The following is a 21,271-nucleotide window of genomic DNA, read 5'->3' on the forward strand; positions in this document are numbered from 1 at the left end:
TCCGAGGCATTCATTTGTAATCTATTCCCATTCAGTGCACATCATTGTTACTTGATTGTTACTGCAGTCTGTAAAACTTGTCTCAATTATTTCATGTTGAGTTTGAACGTGTTAAATTGATCCCACTGTTAGAGTTTAATATGAATGTATTATTTCTGATCCGATTACAGAGCAAAGCTTTTAGCTAGATAAAATGAATAGCAGTTATGGGGATGGGAAGAGAGAAGAGGTTTTTTTAAAAAGTGCCAGTAAGATTTTTTGACTATCAAAAATAGCTGAATATATTTGTGTGAAATTAAAGCTCCATTGTCTGTGAAAATGATATCTTATACCAGCAATATCATGCTCTCATTAATCTTCACTAAGTAGAGCTGTATACCAGAATGCAGGTAAATAATCAAGAGCCACGTAGCTCCTACACCAAGTTTGTATGATCCTCAGGCCTTAGAATTGTAAAGTGCATTGGAGAGTAGTCCACTCGTAGACCAAGTTTTCTGGGAAAACATAAAATATTTTAATTAGATATTGCTATACATTTAAAAATTATCTTGTCTTTTACTGTTGTATTGTTGCATTGTACAGGTGAAAAACTTCAAGCTTTGAAAGCCAAACTCCAGGAAGCAATGAAATTGCGTCGCATAGAAGAACGTCAGAAACGGCAAGCATTGTACAAACTTGATAACGAGCAGGGCTTTGAGAATGAAGAGGACGAGGAAGAAGAACTGACGGAGTCTGAAGAAGACGATCCTGAGGTATAATCTTTAAAACATTTTAACTTGATGTCAGTTAAAGTACTGGTAAGAGGAAAGCTGTGAAAGTAGAGTGCTTCCTGTACAAAGTACTTTCCCATTTGTGTTTATCTTAAACAAGATATCCGCTGTATTTTAGGTTGATTTTTTACCCCACTGCAGGGATTACCACTGCGCTCTTCACTCACGCTCTGACTAACCTGTTGATGTATTTTGTGGGGGTTGGGGGGTGGTGTTTGGGGTGAAGGTGAGGTTTTCATGCATCCCAGAGCAACTCTTGTCCTCCATGCTTACATGAAAGGAATGGAAATGCTCTGAATTGTTTGGATTAATATACGAAACATCAAAATAGAGTTAAGTGGAAGGAGTAAATTTTCTTAGTTGGAATGGGAATTGTACAGAAGTAAGAGGATTAAACATATTTAAATGCTTTGGTTGGCTTGTGGTGTGGTCTTTATTTGTCAAGTCCTGTTGCATTTCATTTAGGTTGACACTGGTGATTTTGCATTTGTCTTAGACTGTAGAATTCCTACTTGGTGATGGGGAGGAGGCAGGGGTGGAAGCAGATGATGACACTCAATCTACTGATACAGCACAGAGTAAGTGAAACCCTATCAAAGGACACTTAAATTAAATCTATGTGCTCTGTATATGAAAAAAGCAAGCTTATTCACCAAAATTATTTTTTCAGATGTATAAGAATTGATTTCATACAGAGTACTATGAATGGTCTGACTTCGTGCAAACCTGTGGGACCATCCTGATCTGTAGCTAAGTGTCACTACCTAGTCTTGCCACTGACCTATGAGGGAAGGGGAGAAAGAGGAGGACTTATCCATGTTGAACATTATAAATTTAGGAAAATAATAACTTTTTGACACATATTTGTTGTAATAAATTTACCATTTAATGGGACAAATGATTCAATACTGGTGTTCTGGTCTGACTAGTTTTTAAATGCCCTGGGATTCGGTTCTGTTCAGTTTTTCAGCTTAAGAGAAACTGAGTGGAAGTAAGCTTAACAGAATTTTATTGTTTTGTTTCATTAGTGTAAGATATTGAATATCTAGTTTGCAGTAACATCTTGTTGTTTTTCTAAGATTTGTAACAGCTTATGCTGATTTTGGCACTGTAGACTCTGCAGAGTGAGGCAAGCATTTAACTAACGTGTGTAATGTATTCAGTGTTTTGACTTGAACACTTCTGTGAAATAAGGATCTTTTTTTAAAGTGACTATTTGAAGTAAGATTTATTAAGGAAATCTTAATTATATCATGGAATCTCCACTATCCACCTTTCTGATAACCTGCCAGACTTTTTACGGGCCAAAGCTTTGAGATCTCTCTTTGCAGAGCTTCCTAAAACCGATGTCTCAGCCATTTAAATGTCTCAGCCTTAGAAAGGTTCTATTTATTTGAATTTATAGGTAGAAATGAACTTATTTCAAACCTTGATTACAAAAATATTGCAGTTTTATATTCCAATAAATGGATTGATTAAGGTGCCCATTGACGGAAAGTTGTTAAACTTTCTAAATTCAGCTTTAAAATATACCTATAGGCATCAGATCATCTCTAGGTTACTTCTAACGTAACAGTTTCATTTATTATGTGAAACCAAAACTACATCTCGCACTGACCTTCTGTTGATATTTTATTTTATTTCAGATCAAGATCTCGTAACCCAGCAGGAATCTACCCCTACACCAAAAGCTATTGCCTCAGAATGTTCACAGTCCTTAAAACCTGGGACTGCTTCCTCCTTTAAATTTGGGTAATTTATAGATATTTTCAGCATGATTCATTCTATGGAGCTTTAAAATGTTAGCTGCTGTTTTTACCTGATAAGGAACCCTAGAATTAACTGCAAATGTATTAAAAATGATGTGATCCTGTGTGAAATATTTCCTTTACTATCTTTTTTTTCCCTATTCATGTTTTGTCTACAAAATTTATCTTGCACTTAAAAGTTTGTACTTTTGAGCTTGTCGGGAATACATTCATTCTATGTTTTTGCTTCGCGGTGAAAATGGATTCATATTAAAGTGCATTGGTAAGTTAGATAGAGGTTAATATTTATTTGAATTGTGACTACATTTGTAGCCAGCCTGATCTCCCAAGAATATCTTTGTGTAGATGTAATACCTATATATTATATAGAGATAGACCAGTATAGATATTGTAGGAGGTCAGAGTGTTCATGTACTAGACAGTGAGTTTTGGGTTTGGTTAACTGAGAGATGGAGAGAAGCTCTGAGATGGCATTTTCTGCCAGTCCTTTTCAAATTCATTGCATTCCTGACTGTGATCAAAATAGTGAGAATTTGAGGCTCTCTCCTATCATAGCTCTGGAGTGGATTGTTGAATCAAATCTTGGTCAAGAAAAGCTTCCTAAAGTTTTTAGTCAGCATTAGTGAAGTGCATGCTTAAGAATTACTAATAAATGTACTTGGTTTAACTGATCTAGAGTTATTGTGATATCTTTCAGTGAACAGACTTCTGGCAACAAATTGAGGCTACAACTTCAACAAACACCATCCAAAGGGGATAGTAAACTTGGTAATAAATTTTAGTTTCTGTCTGATGCCCTGTCATTATTAAAAACTTCACAAATTATCAGTGTACTGTTAATTCAAAGGAGGTACTTTCAACACATGTAACCTGAAGTCCTTTTCTCTTATTCCCCACCTCCCTACTCTTCATTTATTCAATCAGAAGTAATTTTTAAGGTTTACAGAAGAGAAAGAAGGCTTTTTGCCTGCTCTGGTAGAATTCAACTTGATAAGGGTTCTTGATTTTTTTTTAAAATAAAATTGACTTGTATGCAAGCTGCACCTTATAGTAGATTGCAGCTGTCTCTGGTACCTTGTCTAACTGATGGTTCATACAAATGTGAATGGTCAATATTGGTAACTTGTCAACTGTGGAAGGAATTAACCCAGCAGCACCCAATCTCCTCTGTGGAACATGTTTTCAGACAAAATTGCTGGATTGTAATCTGGAGCCTTTTCTCATGGGTTTTCTTTCCTAGCACATTAATGACCAAACTGGTTTGTTTTACCTTTGTGCTGTAATGAAGACTCTCTGGGCCTGGTGATTTTGTGAAGCTCTACTTCATTGCTAAGTGCTAATTTCTTCAGAAACTGGAGTGTATGAAACTTGGAATAACCTATGGTAGCTAGATGTGCTTTAGAAAAAGTCCTCTAATGCAGTTTTTTAAATTTAGGAAAAACTTGGTTTACCCGAAACAGTGACTAATTAGTGAACAGGATGTTTTCAGAAGTGACAGGGCAATTTTGACGCAGAATTGATAGGCAGTAATGTATATTCCTTAAACAATTTAATGTGTTTTTCAGATGAAGATGACTCCACTTCACAGGCTTCAACAGCCAAGGAGAATAGTCACAACAGTAGCTTTGAGCTAATTGGGTCAATGATTACCTCATACCAGCCATGTAACAAACAGCCAGGCAGATTTGGAGCTGCTATGCTAGGAGGATTCAGATCACCATCACCTAACATCTTTAATCCAAACAGTCAATTCAAAACCAGCTTCGTCAGTTCAGCATCTAAGGTAAGCTTAAAAGGCAGAACTTCAGATTTCAGTTTTAAAGCAAACTATTGATGTCTTGGATCAGATAACTGGTTTTAGTGTAAAGATTGGTAGACCCAATGGCAGCAGTAATGAAATTGAACAAATTATTTTTAAGGCCTACCTTGCCTGAAGAAAAGTAACAATTTGAGAAACCAACTTACAGCCATTATAAGAAGTTGACCCTTTATAAGTATACGTGGGATTGGATATTGTACATCTGGCAGTACAACAAAAAATTTTGCCAAATAGGTTTAAAAGACGGTCATTAATTTTTTGCCATCAGTCTTTTCTTTGACCTTTCAGATGGTGAAGTAGACACTGTATTTGGAAAAAATGACTATAAATTGCCAAAAATAAAATGTGTCCATGCATCTTTTGTACCAACAGAGTTCTGGGAAGCTATCTGAGCCCTCAATGCCAGTAGAAGATTCGCAAGATTTATACAATACATCTCCAGAACCAAAGAACTCAACTGGTGAATCTCAGTTCAGGTTCTCTCTTGAAGATGAGACGCAAAGTCAGTTACTAGATGCAGATGGGTGAGTTGCTGTATCTATTAGAAGGCTGAGGTAATGGGACTAACAACTTAGAGTGAAAGTTACTATCTATTAATTTTTTGCTCTGACCCTACAATTCTATTTAACACTGGACTGTAACTTCCGAGCTCTGGGGCAGTGTATCTGGGGGGGAAGGGTGCCCTAAAGATGTGCTGGGGAAGCCCCCAGAAGTTCCCAGGTAAGGATTGCACAGCAATTGCCTGGGAAGTTCAAACTTCCTTTGGGCAGTTGCCCTGCACTCGGAACCATCCAAAAATAGGGTTCAAATTGCGAATTCCGACTCTCATACAGTAATAGTTACCCAATTAAAACCACTTCTGTGGGGGTCTGGCTTACTTCGACTGAGCTGCCCTCAACTGTAGGCCTTGGGAATCCACTGTGCTACACAGATCTTGGCCGGCCTGAGTTAGACAGTCGAGTGAGATAGGAACGGCTGGATTTCAAAGTAAGTAATTATGGATGGAGTGGCAATCCGACTTAATTGCCACTCCATCGGAGGTTATGGGCCCCTTCATTTTTGCAAAATTTGTAATTTTCTATATGATAAGTGCTGAAACAGCATTGTTAAAGTACATGAGCATTTTACTATTGTATACCACTTCGAGTTGCTTTCCCCAATTAAATGTTGGGCTACTTGAAAGCGTTTCTTGCTGTGTATTAAACCATCATGAATGTATTTTTTTTCATTTTGGCTGCCAGAGATACATGGAGGATTGATGTATTTTAAAACTTCAAAATAGTAATTAAACTGAGAACCAGCATGGCTTCTAAATAAACTTGTAATTTTTTTAAATTGTAGGTTTTTGAATGTGGGTCATCGCAGCAACAAATGGCAGCTATCAAAACGTCAACTCCTCCTGGATAATATGGATGAAAATGCAATGGATGCGAACATGGGGGAGTTGCTGGGTTTTTGTTCAGGAGAATTTAAATCTCAAAATCTTGATACACTAAAGGAAAAGAACAAAGAAAAAGAGCAGAATATTGATGAATTGCTTGGACTCTGTTCTGGCAAGTTTGTATCTCCAGGTACTCATGGTTTTTTTTTAAATAAATTTTAATTGTCCTCCTTAATGTTATATAGATATTTTTTGGGAGGGTCAAGAGATTGATGCTTGAACTGATGCATAATGTTCCTATGTCTATCCTTATTTCACAACATAGACTGAGCAAATATAAATTTGAAACAGTTTTCTCTAATAGATTAATTTTGGTGACATTAATGACAAATTTATTTCTTGCTTCTCTATAGCAGAATCCTCATGTTCCATCTCTTCTGCTGCAAAGCAACAAAAAACAATGACCACGGCATCAGATGATCTCATGACTGAGGTGCTAGCACTTTGCTCAGGCTCTTTTCCAACAGACAAGTAAGACAGAACTTCAATTCTGCAAAGTAAAATCTTGATCCAAGCACAATCTTGTGTAGATCAAGAGTCCTTTTTTAATATGGGCTGGAATATTACTCTTGAATGAAATGTGTGTTTCATTTAGCACTTTTTAAATCTCTACTTAGGGAGGATGATGAGGAAAATGAAGATGACCAATTTCAGCTGCTGACAGACGACGAAGTTTTTGAGAGTGAGGTGAGAGAATGTAGATATGTGATTTAGTTCCAATTCTGAATGTTAAGGCCACACGCTAGTTACACTGATTATGCATTGGGCTCTGACAACAACATGTAGGTTCAAATACAGCATTCAACTAAGGCAATAAATGTGTTTGGCCTACTAAGGGTATACAGTATTCAGCTGAACCGTAACATTCTTGGGGAAGTGGGAAAAACGCAGTCCAAGACGCTCTCGTTTCCTATTGGTGTAGTGGTATTTTTCTGAAGAGATTTGCAAGATGGAGAGGTGAAAATAACATGAACAGTTTAGATTGTCTCGTTCACATGGGGAAAATCCATTTTAAAAAAATATATAATTTCTTATAAATCGGTGCTCCCAAAATTTTTCCTGATTTGTCCTATTTTAATGCCTCAGAGTGAAAATTGTTGGTGGGGTGGGGCAGAGGAGAAAGGGAGACTGAGCGTGTTTAGTGGGGGTGGGCAGGGAGGTGGGTAGCGGTTAAAGCTGCTCTGTTTCCTGTGAAATAAGCAAAGACCCACCTTTTTATAGGCTGTGATTGTAACAATCTGGCCTCCGAACAGACAATTAAACTTGCCCACTGATAGGAGAAAAAGCTTTCAAAAGTTTGAGCTCCACAGCCACCATTGCTGCTTGGAGCTCACAACCCCAAAATCTCGTCCAGTGCTCCACAGTTTGGGAACATCTGCTAAGTAATTTCTATTTTGCCATAAACTAATGTGACAAATCGGTGATCCATTTCAATCCGTTACACTGGAAACTAGGCTCTTGGTGTGACTGACGTGCACGCTTAAATGGTAGCCCATATTTAAAGAGATGGAGAAGAATTTCATAAAAGAATGCAGCAAAATTTTGCGATCAGTGTCAGTTTGATACTTTGTTGAAAGATGTATGATGAGAGAATTGACTCGTTCAACATCATCTAACCTAAAAGGAGATCCAAAACTATGCAGAATGACATTTCCTGTAGATCTAGAAGACCTACAGAAGCAATCCTCCAACTTGGCTTATTTGTGAAAATCAAGGGACTTGTCAAGTCATGCAAATTACATTATATGCTTTTAGATCTGGTTTAAAAACATGGCTTATCAACAGTGTAGCTTTCTTTGCCCTATAATTTTTAAACTTGTGTGGGCAGATTTTTGGAACTTATCATTATTTTTAAATAGCCCTGAATGTGAGAGTTTTATATAGCATTTTATAAGCATGAAGGGAAAAATGGATATTGCACCAAAGAAAGTATTGGAAGGCAATAAATAGAATGGAATTGTAGAGGTTTAAGGAGAGAATTCCAGTGTGAAGCCCAAGGCAATCGAAAGCACGAGGGTGAACAGCATGGTGATGCACAGAGAACAGAATCCAAGAAATGGTGAATCCAAGGAATGGATTTGTAGTGCAGAGGAGGCCAAGAGATATGCAAGGGCAAGATTATAGGTTGACTTAAGCATGAGAATGAGTGCTTTAAATAATTATTGAGACATTGGAGGACTGGAAACCATTGAGAACAGTGGGGAAAAGGTTGATAAGCGAGCAGAACTTGGTGTACCATACGAAGTGGCTAGCTGAGTTTTGCTTGATCTTATGTTTAGTAGATGAAGGATAAAGGAAACTGGGCAGGAGAACGTTGGGGATAATATCTGTAGGTGATAGAGGAATTGATGAGGTTTCAGCAATGTATATACAGAAGCAAATGTATGATGGAATCTGTGGTTCTGATGTTTGTATTTTTTACCCTAACTGAAAAGGGAAACAACCTTCAATTTCTAGGAAAACTAAGATTGGAAACCAAAATTTCTGAGGAAACTGAAACTGGTTGAAGACATATAAAAGGACACAGAGCCATCTGAGCTCAGATTATGATCGCAATGGTGCAGTGCAGGCAGGCTGAAAAAGATGGGAGCTGGGAATAGACAGTTGCTGCATTTATTTCTGTTACGTGAAGATGATTAGTGGATCTATGCCATCAAGAATGTCGCAAGCAAAGTTGAGGTTTTACAGACGTGCACCATTTTGGTGAAAATCGTGCCCGTGGTTTGGTTGCGTGCTGGTGTCATCTGGGGAGCAGGCTAAGCCCTTAAAGAAAAGGGAGCTGGAATTCTGCCTGAGCTGGCTCAGTGCTTTGAAAGACGTGGGTTGAAATTAGTGCCATAAATGCTGAGTGGGCTGCTGACTAAATCTGCAAGATCTGTCTTAATTGTATCTGCCATTTAATGTAAATTACAGCTAATAATTGATTGTAATTAGCCATAAGAGATTCGTTTGGGCAGCCTCAACTGAGTTCCCAGTGGTTACTGGACCAAAGCAAAGAACCCACCTATAAATTTGCAGTCCAGCTTAGATGCTGGAAGGGTGTCTGATAAAATGAACAAAACAGTTCACACTAGTTTGGTCAGGTGCACTCTTCCAGGATTGAAGATAAATATTGTTGCCAGAGGAACTTGTATTTCTGTCACTTCTGATGTGCCAAGCACTCTACATCTAATGAATTTATGTAGAAAACGTGAATATGATGTAATTAGTCGTGTATAGTTTTTTTTGTCTAATTGGCAAATGAGAAAAAGAGGAATTTGTCAAATTTCTGTAATCAGAATGAAGAAAGTGGCGAAGAGCAAGACGGTGAAAAAGAGGAAGATGAAGAAGTGCAGCTGGCCCGGGAAGTTCTGATGAAACGCAAACTGTGAGAATGACAAAGATTTTATTTCTCCTCCTTCCCTCTGAACCACAGCTGCACCTTTGGTTATATTTCTAATGTGTATTTCCAACACATTATTAATCATTATTTGACTTAATTGGAAAAGATTTGAATTCAGTTGAATATTGTAAACTGTGACCTGTTGAATTCTTTTCATCTGTTCGTTACTCCATTTACTGAAAAATTAATTAGACTTCAGAAGAAAACAATATCTGGCATTTTGCAGTATTCTGTTTGTGTCTTAATATGGTTGCGTGCCCCATGGTCAAATGGCCTGCAGATACTTGTTCCAGGCTCCCACCTGAAAAGTCACCATTTGGCTGATGTATGAGAGCTACTGTTGCCCAAATAACCATACTCCAGCCATCAGAAGGAATATAGAGCATATATCTTTATGGTACTGCAGTAAAATATTGGTTATTTCAGTCCAGGTGTGCCTCTAATCCAGAATTATTTTATAGGAAACTAAAAGATTTTGTAGAGGATGAGGCTGAACTCTCAGGCAGTGAAGTGGCAAGTGATGATGAATATGATGCAGAATCTGATGACTATGAAGAGGATGTAATTGAAGAGGATCTGCCATCAGATGAGGAACTGCAGGAACAAGTGAACAAAATTCACATGTAAGTACTTGCCCAACAGTCTTCTACCTGTAATATTGCAGAAAGGCTAAGGATGAAATAAAGAATTTGAATTTTTCACTGGATTACATTCGTGGAACTTCATTGTCCTTTTGCCAGATGCCATTGTGCACTGCCTTCCGGTTAGAGTGAGGTCAATTTTAAACAGGATTAACCAAAAAAACCTTTTAAGAGAATAAAATCTATTTACCTGATTCAACAATTCTTGCCCAATAAAGAAAAAAGTTGAGGCTGGTGCATTTTGGAGTAATTTTTAATGTCACAATAATTAATAACAATTTCTAGCAACCTCTTTGTCTCTGAAAATTATAAGTGTGGAGTCTTCATCCTTCTGAAGAATATTCATGCTGGAGGTTTGAACTTTTTTTTCTGTGTCTTATTCCTCTTTCTAGTCCATCTCTCTCTGAATCTTTTATCATACATGTTTAAGTTTACTTTATGCTACTTGCTTTATATTTCCTGGTTTAGACTTTGCATGGTTCATGAGGATTCTTCAGTGTAACATAAGAACCCTGGATCCCTCACTGCATTCAGGGAAGCCCTCTGACTTTGTGAGCAGCTGCCAGTAGAGTGAATGGCAAATGCTGTTCCTTCACTGCTGACTGCAGAGTCTGGGCCATTATTTTGCCTGGGTATATCTTTTTCTATGCACTGATGATTCGCCCACAATTTCTTTTCTGTTTTTCTCTTTTGAAACAATGGTTACTTCAAGTGGATTCCTGGTCAGCAATTGTGGATTTTTCTTTTAGAAATATGAAGAAGCTTCCTACTATTGCTATAATATAATTCCAAAGAAAAAGTTTTGTTCACAGTTAGAATGTTTTCGTTGTATAACTTTCTGGAAGCCATGTGATTAAATTACACAGCAATCAAGTTAGAGCTTATTGTCTAGTTAATGAGCCAGATCGGTACTTTGCAACACCATCTGAAATTAAACAACATAACTAGAGGAATATTTACAATCCTCTCCACTTGTCCTCTAAGATTATGAGGCCAAGGCTTAAATTGTCATGCAATTAAATTTCCATGTTTGAGTAAAAAATGAATGTTGGAGGTTAACTCCCTCTTAAGTAGAAGAAAGATGTCATAGATTTTAGTGCACTACACTTAGGACATGAGAACAAGGTTGAGCAGAGTGTATTTTTTATTGATTCTTCGTTATCTTAAAAGTACTGATTCCTTTCTTCCATTCCATGACCCCACCACCTGCAGGAAGGTATTGATGGATGAAGATAAGCGACAATTGCGTCTTTATCAAGAGCAATATCTAGCTGATGGGGACCTGCACAGTGATGGGCCAGGTCGTGCACGGAAATTCCGTTGGAAAAATATTGGTATGTTTATACAGTGTTTTTCCAGATGTCAACATATTAAGATGAGAACATCACAGGGTATCATGGAGGTTTTTTTTAGTCTAAACTTGTTTATTTTTAAGCAGTCTGGAAAAGGAGTAGCAGTGAACCATAATGGTTCCTTACACACGAGGTGTAGTTTAACAGTAGATAACTTGGTTGAATTCTAACAAATACTCTTTAAAAACTGCCATATGACTTTAAGCAATACACATTTACTAAAGCAAGCTGCATTATTGCAATGCAATTCCCTTTTGCATATGACAAACCTGACTCGTGATCGTTAGCCTGATTTCGGTGGAAGTGACTGCAGATCTAATCCTTTGGTCACGCTAGCGACTTTTTCACTGTCTGAGCAAAGAAAGATACCATGTGCTTGTTGTTGACTCGTTTACTATTGATTATTTGCAAGATGCAGTATCTATAACCTCCAGTGCTGGACCATTGTGTTATAAGTGACAAACTCTCTGAAAGGCAGGCAGCTAAGGGGGGGAAGCAAACGGAGGTGAATTGTGAATACCTCCTGACTTAAATTTAAAATCTGTATTATTTTGAGTATTATAAATGTGTTTTATTTCAGATGATTCTTCACAGACTGACTTGTTCCATGGAGAATCTGAGGATGAACCGGATGAGGACGAAGTAGATGAGTCAGAAGTAAAATGGCGAAAAGATCGGTTTGAACGAGAACAGTGGCTTCGTGAGCAGGTACTTTTTGTATGCCCACTGGTTTTGATTCATCTGTTAGATTTTTTTACTCATTCATGAGATGTGGGCTTCGCTAGCTAGGCCAGCATTTATTGCCCATCCCTAATTGCTCTTGAGAAGTTGGTGGTGAGCTGCCTTCTTGAACCACCTGTAGCCCATGTAGTACAGGTACATCCACAGTGCTGTTAGGGAGGGAGCTCCAGGAGTTTGATTCGGTGAAGGAACGGCAATATAGTTCCAAGTCAGGATGGTGGGTGGCTCGAAGGGGGACTTCCAGGTGGCGGTGTTCCCATGTGTCTGCTGCCCTTGTCTTTCTAGATGGTAGTGGTCATCAGTTTGGAAGATGCTGTCCAAGGAGCCTTGGTGAGCTCCTGCAGTGCATCTTGTAGATGGTACACACTGCTGCCATTGTGTGTCAGTGGTGGACGAAGTGAATCTTTGTGGATTGGTTGCCAGTCAAGCGGGTTGCTTTGTCCTGGATGGTGTCAAACTTCGAGTGTTGTTGGAGCTGCATTCATCCAGGCAAGTGGAGAGTATTCCATCACACTCCTGACTTGTACCTTGTAGATGGTGCACAGGCTTTGGGGAGTCAGGAGGTGAGTTACTTGCCACAGGCTTCCTAGCCTCTGACCTGCTCTGTAGCCACAGTATTAATGTGGCTAGTCTAGTTCAGTTTCTGGTCAATGGTAACCCCCAGGATGTTAATAGTGGGGGATTCAGCAATGGTAATTCCATTGAATGTCAAGGAACGATGGTTAGATTCTCTCTTGTTGAAGATGGCCATTGCCTGGCACTTGTGTGGTGCAAATGTAACTTGCTGCTTGTCAGCCTAAGCCTGGATATTGTCCAGGCCTTGCTGTGTTTAGACATGGACTGCTTTAGTATCTGAGCAGTTGCAAATGGGGCTGAACATTGTGCAATCATCAGCGAACAACCCCACTTCTGACCTTAATGAAGAAAAGTCATTGATGAAGCAGCTGAAGATGGTTGGGCTGAGGACACTACCCTGAGGAACTCCTGCAGTGATGTCCTGGAACTGAGATGATTGATCTCCAACAACCACAACCATCTTCCTCTGTGCTAGCTATGACTTCAATCAGCAGAGAGTTTTCCCCCGATTCCCATTGACTCCATTTTTGCTAAGGGCCTTTGATGAAACACTTAGTCAAATGCTGCCTTGATTCAAGGGCAGACACTCTCGCCTCACCTCTGGAGTTCAACTGTTTTGACCATGTTTAAACCAAGACTGTAATGAGGTCAGGAACTGGGTGACCCTGATGGAACCCGAACTGGGTGACCCTGATGGAACCCAAACTGAATGACAGTAAGCAGGTGCAATAAGCAAGTGCTGCTTGATTGCACTGTTGATGACCCCTTCCATGGCCATAAGACATAGGAGCAGAAATTAGGCCAATTGGCCCATCAAGTCTGCTCCGCCATTCAATCATGGCTGATAAGTTTCTCAACCCCATTCTCCCGCCTTCTCCCCGTAACCCTTGATCCCCTTACCAATCAAGAACCTATCTATCTTGGTCTTAAATACACTCAATGACCTGGCTTCCACAGCCTTCTGTGGCAATGAATCCCATAGATTCACCACTCTCTAGCTAAAGAAGTTTCTTCTCATCTCTGTTCTAAAAGGTCTTCCCTTTACTCTGAGGCTGTGCCCTCGGGTCCTAGTCTCTCCTACTAACGGAACCATCTTCCCCACGTCCACTCTATGTGGGCCTTTCAGTATTCTGTAAGTTTCAATCAGATCCCCCCCTCGTCCTTCTAAACTCCATCAAGTATAGACCCAGAGTCCTCAAACGTTCCTCATATGTTAAGCCTTTTAATCCTGGGATCAGCACATCCAGGGCCAGCGCATCCTTCCTGAGATACGGGGCCCAAAATTGCTCACAATATTCTAAATGTGGTCTGACCAGAGCCTTATAAAGCCTCAGCAGCACATCCCTGCTTTTATATTCTGGTCCTCTCGAAATAAATGCCAACATTGCATTTGCCTTCATAACTACTGACTCAACCTGCAAGTTAACTTTAAGAGAATCCTGGACTAGGACTCCCAAGTCCCTTTGCACTCCAGAATTCTGAATTCTCTCCCCATTTAGAAAATAGTCTATGCCTCTATTCTTCTACCAAAGTGCATGACCTCACACTTCCCCACGTTGTATTCCATCTGCCACTTCTTTGCCCATTCTCCTAACCTGTCCAAATCCTTCTGCAGCCTTCCCGCCTCCTCAATACTACCTGTCCCTCCACCTATCTTTGTATCATCTGCAAACTTAGCCAGGATGCCCTCAGTTCCTTCATCAAGATCATTAATGTATAAAGTGAAAAGTTGTGGTCCCAACACTGACCCCTGTGGAACTCTTAGTCCCCGGCCACCATCCTGAGAAGGATCCCCTTATCCCCACTCTCTGCCTCCTGCCAGGCAGCCAATCTTCTATCCATGCTAATACCTTGCCTCTAACACCATGGGCTGTTATCTTACTGAGCAGCCTCCTGTGCGACACCTTGTCAAAGGCCTTCTGGAAGTCCAAGTAGATAACATCCATTGGCTCTCCTTTGTTTAACCTACTCATTACCTCCTCAAAGAATTCTAACAGATTTGTTAGGCATGACCTCCCCTTGATGAAACCATGCTGACTTTGCCCGATTTTACCATGCACTTCCAAGGATTCTGAAATCTCATCCTTAATAATGGACTCTAAAATCTTACCAATGACCGACGTCAGGCTAATCGGCTTGTAATTTCCCGTCTTTTGCCTCACTCCCTTCTTAAACAGGGGGGTTACGTTAGCGATTTTCCAGTCCTCTGGGACCCTCCCTGACTCCAGTGCTTCCTGTAAGATCACTATTAACACCTCCACTATCTCTTCAGCTATCTCCTTCAGAACTCTGGGGTGTAATCCATCTGGTCCAGATGATTTATCTACCTTCAGACCTTTCAGTTTTCCTAGCACCTTCTCCTTGGTAATGGTCACCATACTCACCTCTGCCCCCCGACTCTCTTGAACTTTGGGGATGTCACTCGTGTCTTCCACTGTGAAGACTGACACAAAGTACCTATTCAGTTCCTCTGCCATTTCTTTGTTCCCCACTACTACTTTTCCAGCGGCCCAGTGTCCACTTTTGCCTCTCTCTTACCCTTTATGTATCTAAAAACTTTTTGATGATTGATAATAGATTGTTGCACTTAGTTTGGCATCTTACAGTAAAATTATTAACCTTTTGAATTCTTGTAGCAATGATATTTGGTAGGGTTCACACCAACATTGGCATATAATTTTACATTTTGGTTCTGACTTTGTTGCTCGGCTGGCTGGCTTGCCGGCCAGCTACATACAAGTTTTTATAGAACTGGTGAATTGGGGAGAAAAGGGACCACAATAAAATGACTCATTTGTTTACATACTCATGTATCAGGTATACTCCAGAGCCCCAAAACTGGGTGCGGAGTGATTCACAACTTAAATGATTCCGCATTCCTGGCTCAACGATGCTGTACAAAGGGAAGTAGTTTTGCATAACATAATGCCGTGATAGGGCTTTGATCCAGATATAAATTCAAACTTGAAGTTCCAAGTTCTGCTTGACTAACCAAATCTCATTGCAGAAGTCTAAAATCTGTGTTTTAAACAGAATCTAATTTTGTTAATGTCAACATTATTTTATTACATGAATAAACCAAAACATATTAGTTAAGATATAGAAATTCTGGAATGCAAGTGCAGGATATCTTTCCAGCTGTGACATACTGCTGAAGTACTTGCTCAGTCAACATGTCAAAACATGGAAGAGGAGGTGGTGGAAGCAGGTACATTAGTGGTGTTTAAGAGGCAGCTTGACAAATACATGAATAGGATGGGAATAGAGGGATACAGACCCCGGAAGTGCAAAATGTTTTAGTTTGACAGGCAATATGATCGGTGCAGGCTTGGAGGGCCGAAGGGCCTGTTCCTGTGCTGTACTTTTCTTTGTTCTTTTCAAAATTCCTTCCTTATTTGATCATACTGTTACCATTTGCAATATCAGACATCCCTGGATGTCTTGCTATGTTCTACAGTTATAATTTCTATCCAGTGCAATCAGTTTCAAGCAGTGATTTAAGTGTTGCTCACGATGCACCCCATGGAAATTAAATACATCCGGCACTGGGAGCAGAAGGTCCCTGTAAAGGTGCAAAAATCCTGCTTTTCTAACTTTTGATAAGGAAATCGGCTTGCTCAAGATATCAACTTATGTTTTTTGGAGGAGGTGGAAGGCAAGGAGATGTGAAAATCTACATCAAATGAGGTGTAATTTTAGTTCATATGTAATTGAATCCTTCTTTTGCCCTCCATTTTGAAGAGAGGAGTAGGTGAGAATTTCTTATTCACTTAGGGGGAGAGGCTAGCCTCTGAAATAAAATGTCTTTTGGTTTGCACACAATTTTTACATACTGAAAGCAAATTTTGTTCATTTTAATGTTTCCAATTTCAATTTAAAGTTAAATCTATTGGATTTTATCAAATTGAAATATAATCTCTCTTCCTTTCGCTCCAGTCTCAGGATGCAGGTAGTGAGGAAGAGGTTGGCGAAGACAGCCAATTCATGAAACTGGCAAAGAAAATTACAGTGAAAACTTTGCAGAAAGGTATTGTTAACCATTGAAATCAATGTTCTTCATAGCACTCTATAACTCAGCAAGAAACATTTTCTGATTGAAAGAGAATAGGTGAAAACCAAGTGCCATACTGCAAGTGGAACCAACTTCAGTCCTATTCTTGAATGTATTTTAGTTATAGTAACATAATTGTTGTACTGGATTTTATCAAAAATATATCTTGTGTAGAAACCTACTGGAGACACGTCCATTTGAACAAGGTTGAGATTGTATCATAAAACGTAGAACTAATTTTCAGCCACTTGGGATTACTTTATGTAAAGCATAAATCATTAGAGGAGGCTCGACCTGATGATTGCCATATCTGGGTTTGCAGGTAGTTCCGTGGAAGTAGTTCCGGAAAGGAAACAACAAGAATCGATGGGACTCAAGCCCCAGAAATCCTCCTCTGTCCTTTTGGTATGTGATAATTATTGAGTTGGTTGCTTGCAAGAGTTTGAAAAAATGTTCCCAGTTTTAAGTTTTCCAAAAATGAGAAGTGAAGAAAAGGGATATGAGAGTTTTAAAAATGGTGTTTTCAGATTCACTTTAAAACGTTGCCTATTTATAACCACTTAAAAGACATTTCTCATCTTTTTTTAGAATAAAATAAAACCCTTCACCTTTATAGGATCATTCCATTTTTTTAACCCCAATTTAGAATCTCTCCCCTTGAATGAATGTCTTAAGTTGAGAGTGGCTTGTGCATTGTATTTAATTTTGAGTTGGTGTTTTTGACCAGCCCTGGGAAATAATGTCATCACATAAGACTCGTTATTAAATGTCACAACTATTCAGGAATCATTTTAGTTCGACTGAGTAGATAATATCTGTTTGATTAAACCTTTTTTATTCTACAGGACATTTTTGTAAGATTGTACTACAAACCAAATCAGTGTGCACCCACTGCAGTAGAGTGAGACTTGACTTTTGTAAGGTCTCATTTCCAATGAGAACAAGTTCACCACAGATGTGTACTGGCATTTGGGTGAAGGGATGGGGTGCATTGTGAGGACAGGACTTTTTTCCTGTGTTTAGGGTGAAGGAAGGGAGGATTTGGAGGTGATGTCAGTGTAGGTTGTTATGCAGTGCCTACTGACTGCTTGCAGTGCTGCAAGGTAGAATCTAGCAGTAATAGTTTGCCTTCCTACCCTTTTTAACAGCTGATCAAAGGTTTATGCACTGAGTGGGAGAGTTTTTCTAAGTCAGGCCTTTTTGTCAAGATTTGTTTCAGTAACTAAATAAATTTAGTGGAAATAATGAAATGTTACCAGTCCCATCAATAGATTTCTACACCAACTGAGTTTTAAGCAATTTCCCACAGATAGGAAAATTGGGTATGCTCAAAAATATGCTGAAAAGCACTTTCAATTTTGTAATGGAGCTCTTTTTGAGATAGCTGATATCAACCATTTCAAGACTGCCAGATTTGTGGGACTGTTATAATTATATGTGGAAATATTCTCTTTGTGGCTTCCTTCATACCTGTAGAGAATCAAAAGTTGACTTGGAGGGCAAGAGATGTTACTGACTTTGGATGTTTTTAATATATATTTAATAGATAAAAAATGGATCGCTGTTAAATCGACCCCGAGAAGTACTGCAGAAACTAGCAGCAATGTCAGATGTGAATCTAAATGCTCCTCGTGCCAACTCCCGTAACTTTGTCTTCCATACACTATCTCCAGAAAAGGATGAACGGAAAACAACAGAATCAAAATTACAGGTAAGAACAGAATAAGATGGGAATGCAGGGTGTGAATGCCGCTACATTCTTTCTATCTCGGATGTCACATTGGTCACTTCCAGATTGGTCATCATTATGGTGAGTAATGCTGCGGCTTGCTTAACCATTATTTTTAAAGATGCTTACAGGGATGAGTAAAACCTTGAAGCTTTCATTACTTGCTGTAGTCAATTGCTTCATGATTAAATGTTCCTCATAAACTGAGGGAACATTTTCTGAATCTCTTTCTGAAGATTGTGCAATCAAGTTAGAAGCAAGAATTAGAGATGCCACTTGTCCCAAGTTGAGCTTTCAGTTATTCTGTCTAGTACTGGAAGGCATTGTTAAATAGTTCACCATATAAGTAGATGTACAGAATGGGGTTTAAAGTGCATTTACTTAGCACTTTTTGGTATTTATAAACAAATAACAGTATAGATCAACAAGCACATGAACATGGGTGAACAGGACTTTGTGCAAGTTACAATATGGGCATCATAGTTTTAGATGAGCTGAAGTTTATGAAGAGTTGAATCTGGTAGGTCAGAGAGAAGAGTATTGAAATGGTCAAGTTTGGAGACAATAAAGGTGTGGATTTCAGGGTTTTAATAGATGCTGTTACAGAGTTGGAAGTTGATGGTCTTGGCAATGGAGAAGATATGAGGTCAGAAGCTTAGCTCAAGGACAAATAGAACACCAAAGTTGTGAATAGTCTGGTTCAGCCTGAGACTGTCCAGGAAGGGGAATGAATCAGTGCCTGGGGAACTGAGCTTGTCTTCCCTATGTTTACTTAGGGGAAATTTCAGCTCATCCAATACCGGATGTCAGAACAAGCAGTGTGACATACCAGAACCAGCAGTGGTGTTGAGAGGTGGTGGTGAGGTATAGAGCTGGGTGCCATCACTGTACATGTGGAAACTGACACTTTGTATGTGGATGATGTTGCCGAGGGCAGTATGTAGATGAGAAATATGAGGGGACAAAGAGTCCATCTGTTGGTCACCAAGTGCTACTGAATAATTAACTGTTGTGGAACAGTTCAGAGATGTAAGAAAGACAAATCCGAATATTTCTTGGAACTTTGGAAGAGCAAAGTATTGAGGTGCCCAAGTACACACATAGCTAAAAGCCAGTGCACCAGTACAAAACATAATCCAAAAGACTAATGGAATGTTGGCCTTTACCTTAAGGGATTGGAATTCAAAAGTGAAATGCTAGTCCATTTGTACAGAGGCTTAGTTTTACTCTCTTCTGAAGTACTGCTTTCCTTTTGGGGCAATTGGAGGTATATTGACCTCTGAGAAGAGTACAGTTCAGATTCACCAGAATTCTACCAGGGCTTAAAGGGTCAATTGAGGACAGCTTGCATATACTTTGCTTGTATTCCCTTCTGTTTAGAAGGTTGATGGGTGATCTTATCAAGATATTGTATGTTCCTATAAATGGACTTGATAGGGTAGATGCATATACTTCCTCTGGTGGAGAAATCCAGAACATGGGGGCATAATAAACCTGGAGGTAGGCCATTTCAGCATGGAATGGGAGATCACTTTTCCATGCAAAGGGTAATGCAAATCTGGTACATCCCCAAAAAAGCAGCGGAGGCTGGGTCAATTAAAATTTTCAAGACTTGAAATAGTTTTTTGTTGGCTAAAGGTATTAAAGATGAGTAAATGGAGCTGAAGTACAGGTTAGCCATGATCTAACTGACGGGACAGGCTTGAGAGACTGGCCTTCTTGTGTACCATTGTCCTACCAGTTGGAGAACTTTTTTTGCTGAAGTTGCTGGTAATGATGTGCAACTATGTTGTCAACAGAACAAATGAATTCACTTTATTTTGCAGACAAAAAGAAAGGCAACTGCTACTCCGACCACTTCATTGGCAAAGCGCCCACGGACCGAGAAGACACCAACAAATAGCACCCATACCAGAAGTATATTCCGATATCTAGAGAAATGATTATTGTAATTATAATGTAGTTTCTATTTTGTATTCAGCTTGTGTGATTGTAAATTAGCTGTGTTGTACATGTATATGATATAAATGCTCTTTTAGATTGTTTTATCCAAGAAATAAATTACACATTTTTTTAATTCTCTGGACTCTTAAAATGTTTGCCCTTTTAAAAATACACTTGGATGTTTGCTGTTATCAGTTTTAAAAATATCCAAAATGCTGTGTATTTGATTCTGATTGCACTAAATTATAATCCAAGTGGAAACTTGATTCAAAGGAACTGAAAACAAGAGAATAATATCTACAGAGAGCAAATACTTATGATCATTGAATGTATTTCTGTTAGTGTTGATAAAGACCATATGTAGAACCATAATAGATTTTGAAGAAATGGATATGCTTCAGTCTATTACAGACCTTTAAACAACTAACTAAATTAGTGACAAAAGCTGTCCAGTGAATAAACAGATTTTAGAAGGTCCTCATTTAGAATTTAAAGAAAAACACATGCTTGGAAGTTATGATACTATTGAACCAGATTGAAAAGTAGCTGCATAGAATCTACAGTATGAACTTGTCCCTTTCTCCCAACTGGTCTATGCTGGCATTTATATGGTACAAATCTGTCTTCCCCACCCCCCCCAGAGAAAACAACCCCAGGATGCTCAATTTTTCTTATTAGTTGCTGCTCTCAATTCTGGTGGCATCCTTGTATTTTTTTTTTTACACTTTCTCCAGTCCTTCAATATTCTTTCTTTAGTTTGCAGCTCGATCTATACACAGACTAATGAAGATTCTATATAAATTTAATGTTCACTCCCTTTGTTTTGATTTCATTCCTCTTAAGGGCCACATCAACTTGCGTTTGAAATTCTCGATCTCTACTCCATTTAGTTTTCTTAATTTCCAAGGAATAAGTGGCCTCCTTAATCATCATACCAAAATGAACTAGCTGCCTTAAATGATATCATTTATCTACTCTCAATGGTGCAGAGATGTCAATAAATGAGCTAAGTGCCTGAATCATAGAATAGGAAAGCACAGAAAGAGGTCATTCAGC

At 39.0% G+C, this 21,271-nt stretch overlaps 1 protein-coding gene across 2 annotated transcripts in view; it reads left to right on the forward strand.

Moving 5' to 3' along the window:
- Positions 1–20,348, forward strand: part of LOC121291906 (claspin) — a 37,698-nt gene extending 17,350 nt beyond the window's left edge. The window contains exons 10-26 of one of the 2 annotated variants that reach the window (XM_041213563.1): positions 583–752; positions 1,267–1,348; positions 2,417–2,522; positions 3,237–3,307; positions 4,105–4,322; positions 4,731–4,882; positions 5,700–5,929; positions 6,153–6,270; positions 6,417–6,486; positions 9,078–9,166; positions 9,643–9,804; positions 11,035–11,156; positions 11,755–11,882; positions 16,428–16,518; positions 16,865–16,947; positions 18,089–18,253; positions 20,098–20,348. In XM_041213563.1, the coding sequence (XP_041069497.1) occupies positions 583–752; positions 1,267–1,348; positions 2,417–2,522; positions 3,237–3,307; positions 4,105–4,322; positions 4,731–4,882; positions 5,700–5,929; positions 6,153–6,270; positions 6,417–6,486; positions 9,078–9,166; positions 9,643–9,804; positions 11,035–11,156; positions 11,755–11,882; positions 16,428–16,518; positions 16,865–16,947; positions 18,089–18,253; positions 20,098–20,214 (2,174 nt within the window). In that variant the 3' untranslated portion in view covers positions 20,215–20,348. The remainder of the gene's footprint in view (positions 1–582; positions 753–1,266; positions 1,349–2,416; positions 2,523–3,236; positions 3,308–4,104; positions 4,323–4,730; positions 4,883–5,699; positions 5,930–6,152; positions 6,271–6,416; positions 6,487–9,077; positions 9,167–9,642; positions 9,805–11,034; positions 11,157–11,754; positions 11,883–16,427; positions 16,519–16,864; positions 16,948–18,088; positions 18,254–20,097) is intronic. The other variant, XM_041213564.1, reaches the window with a different exon arrangement.
- Positions 20,349–21,271: the final 923 nt, after the last annotated feature.

Source organism: Carcharodon carcharias, chromosome 19 (assembly GCF_017639515.1).
Source record: "Carcharodon carcharias isolate sCarCar2 chromosome 19, sCarCar2.pri, whole genome shotgun sequence".
Lineage (NCBI taxonomy): Eukaryota > Metazoa > Chordata > Chondrichthyes > Lamniformes > Lamnidae > Carcharodon > Carcharodon carcharias.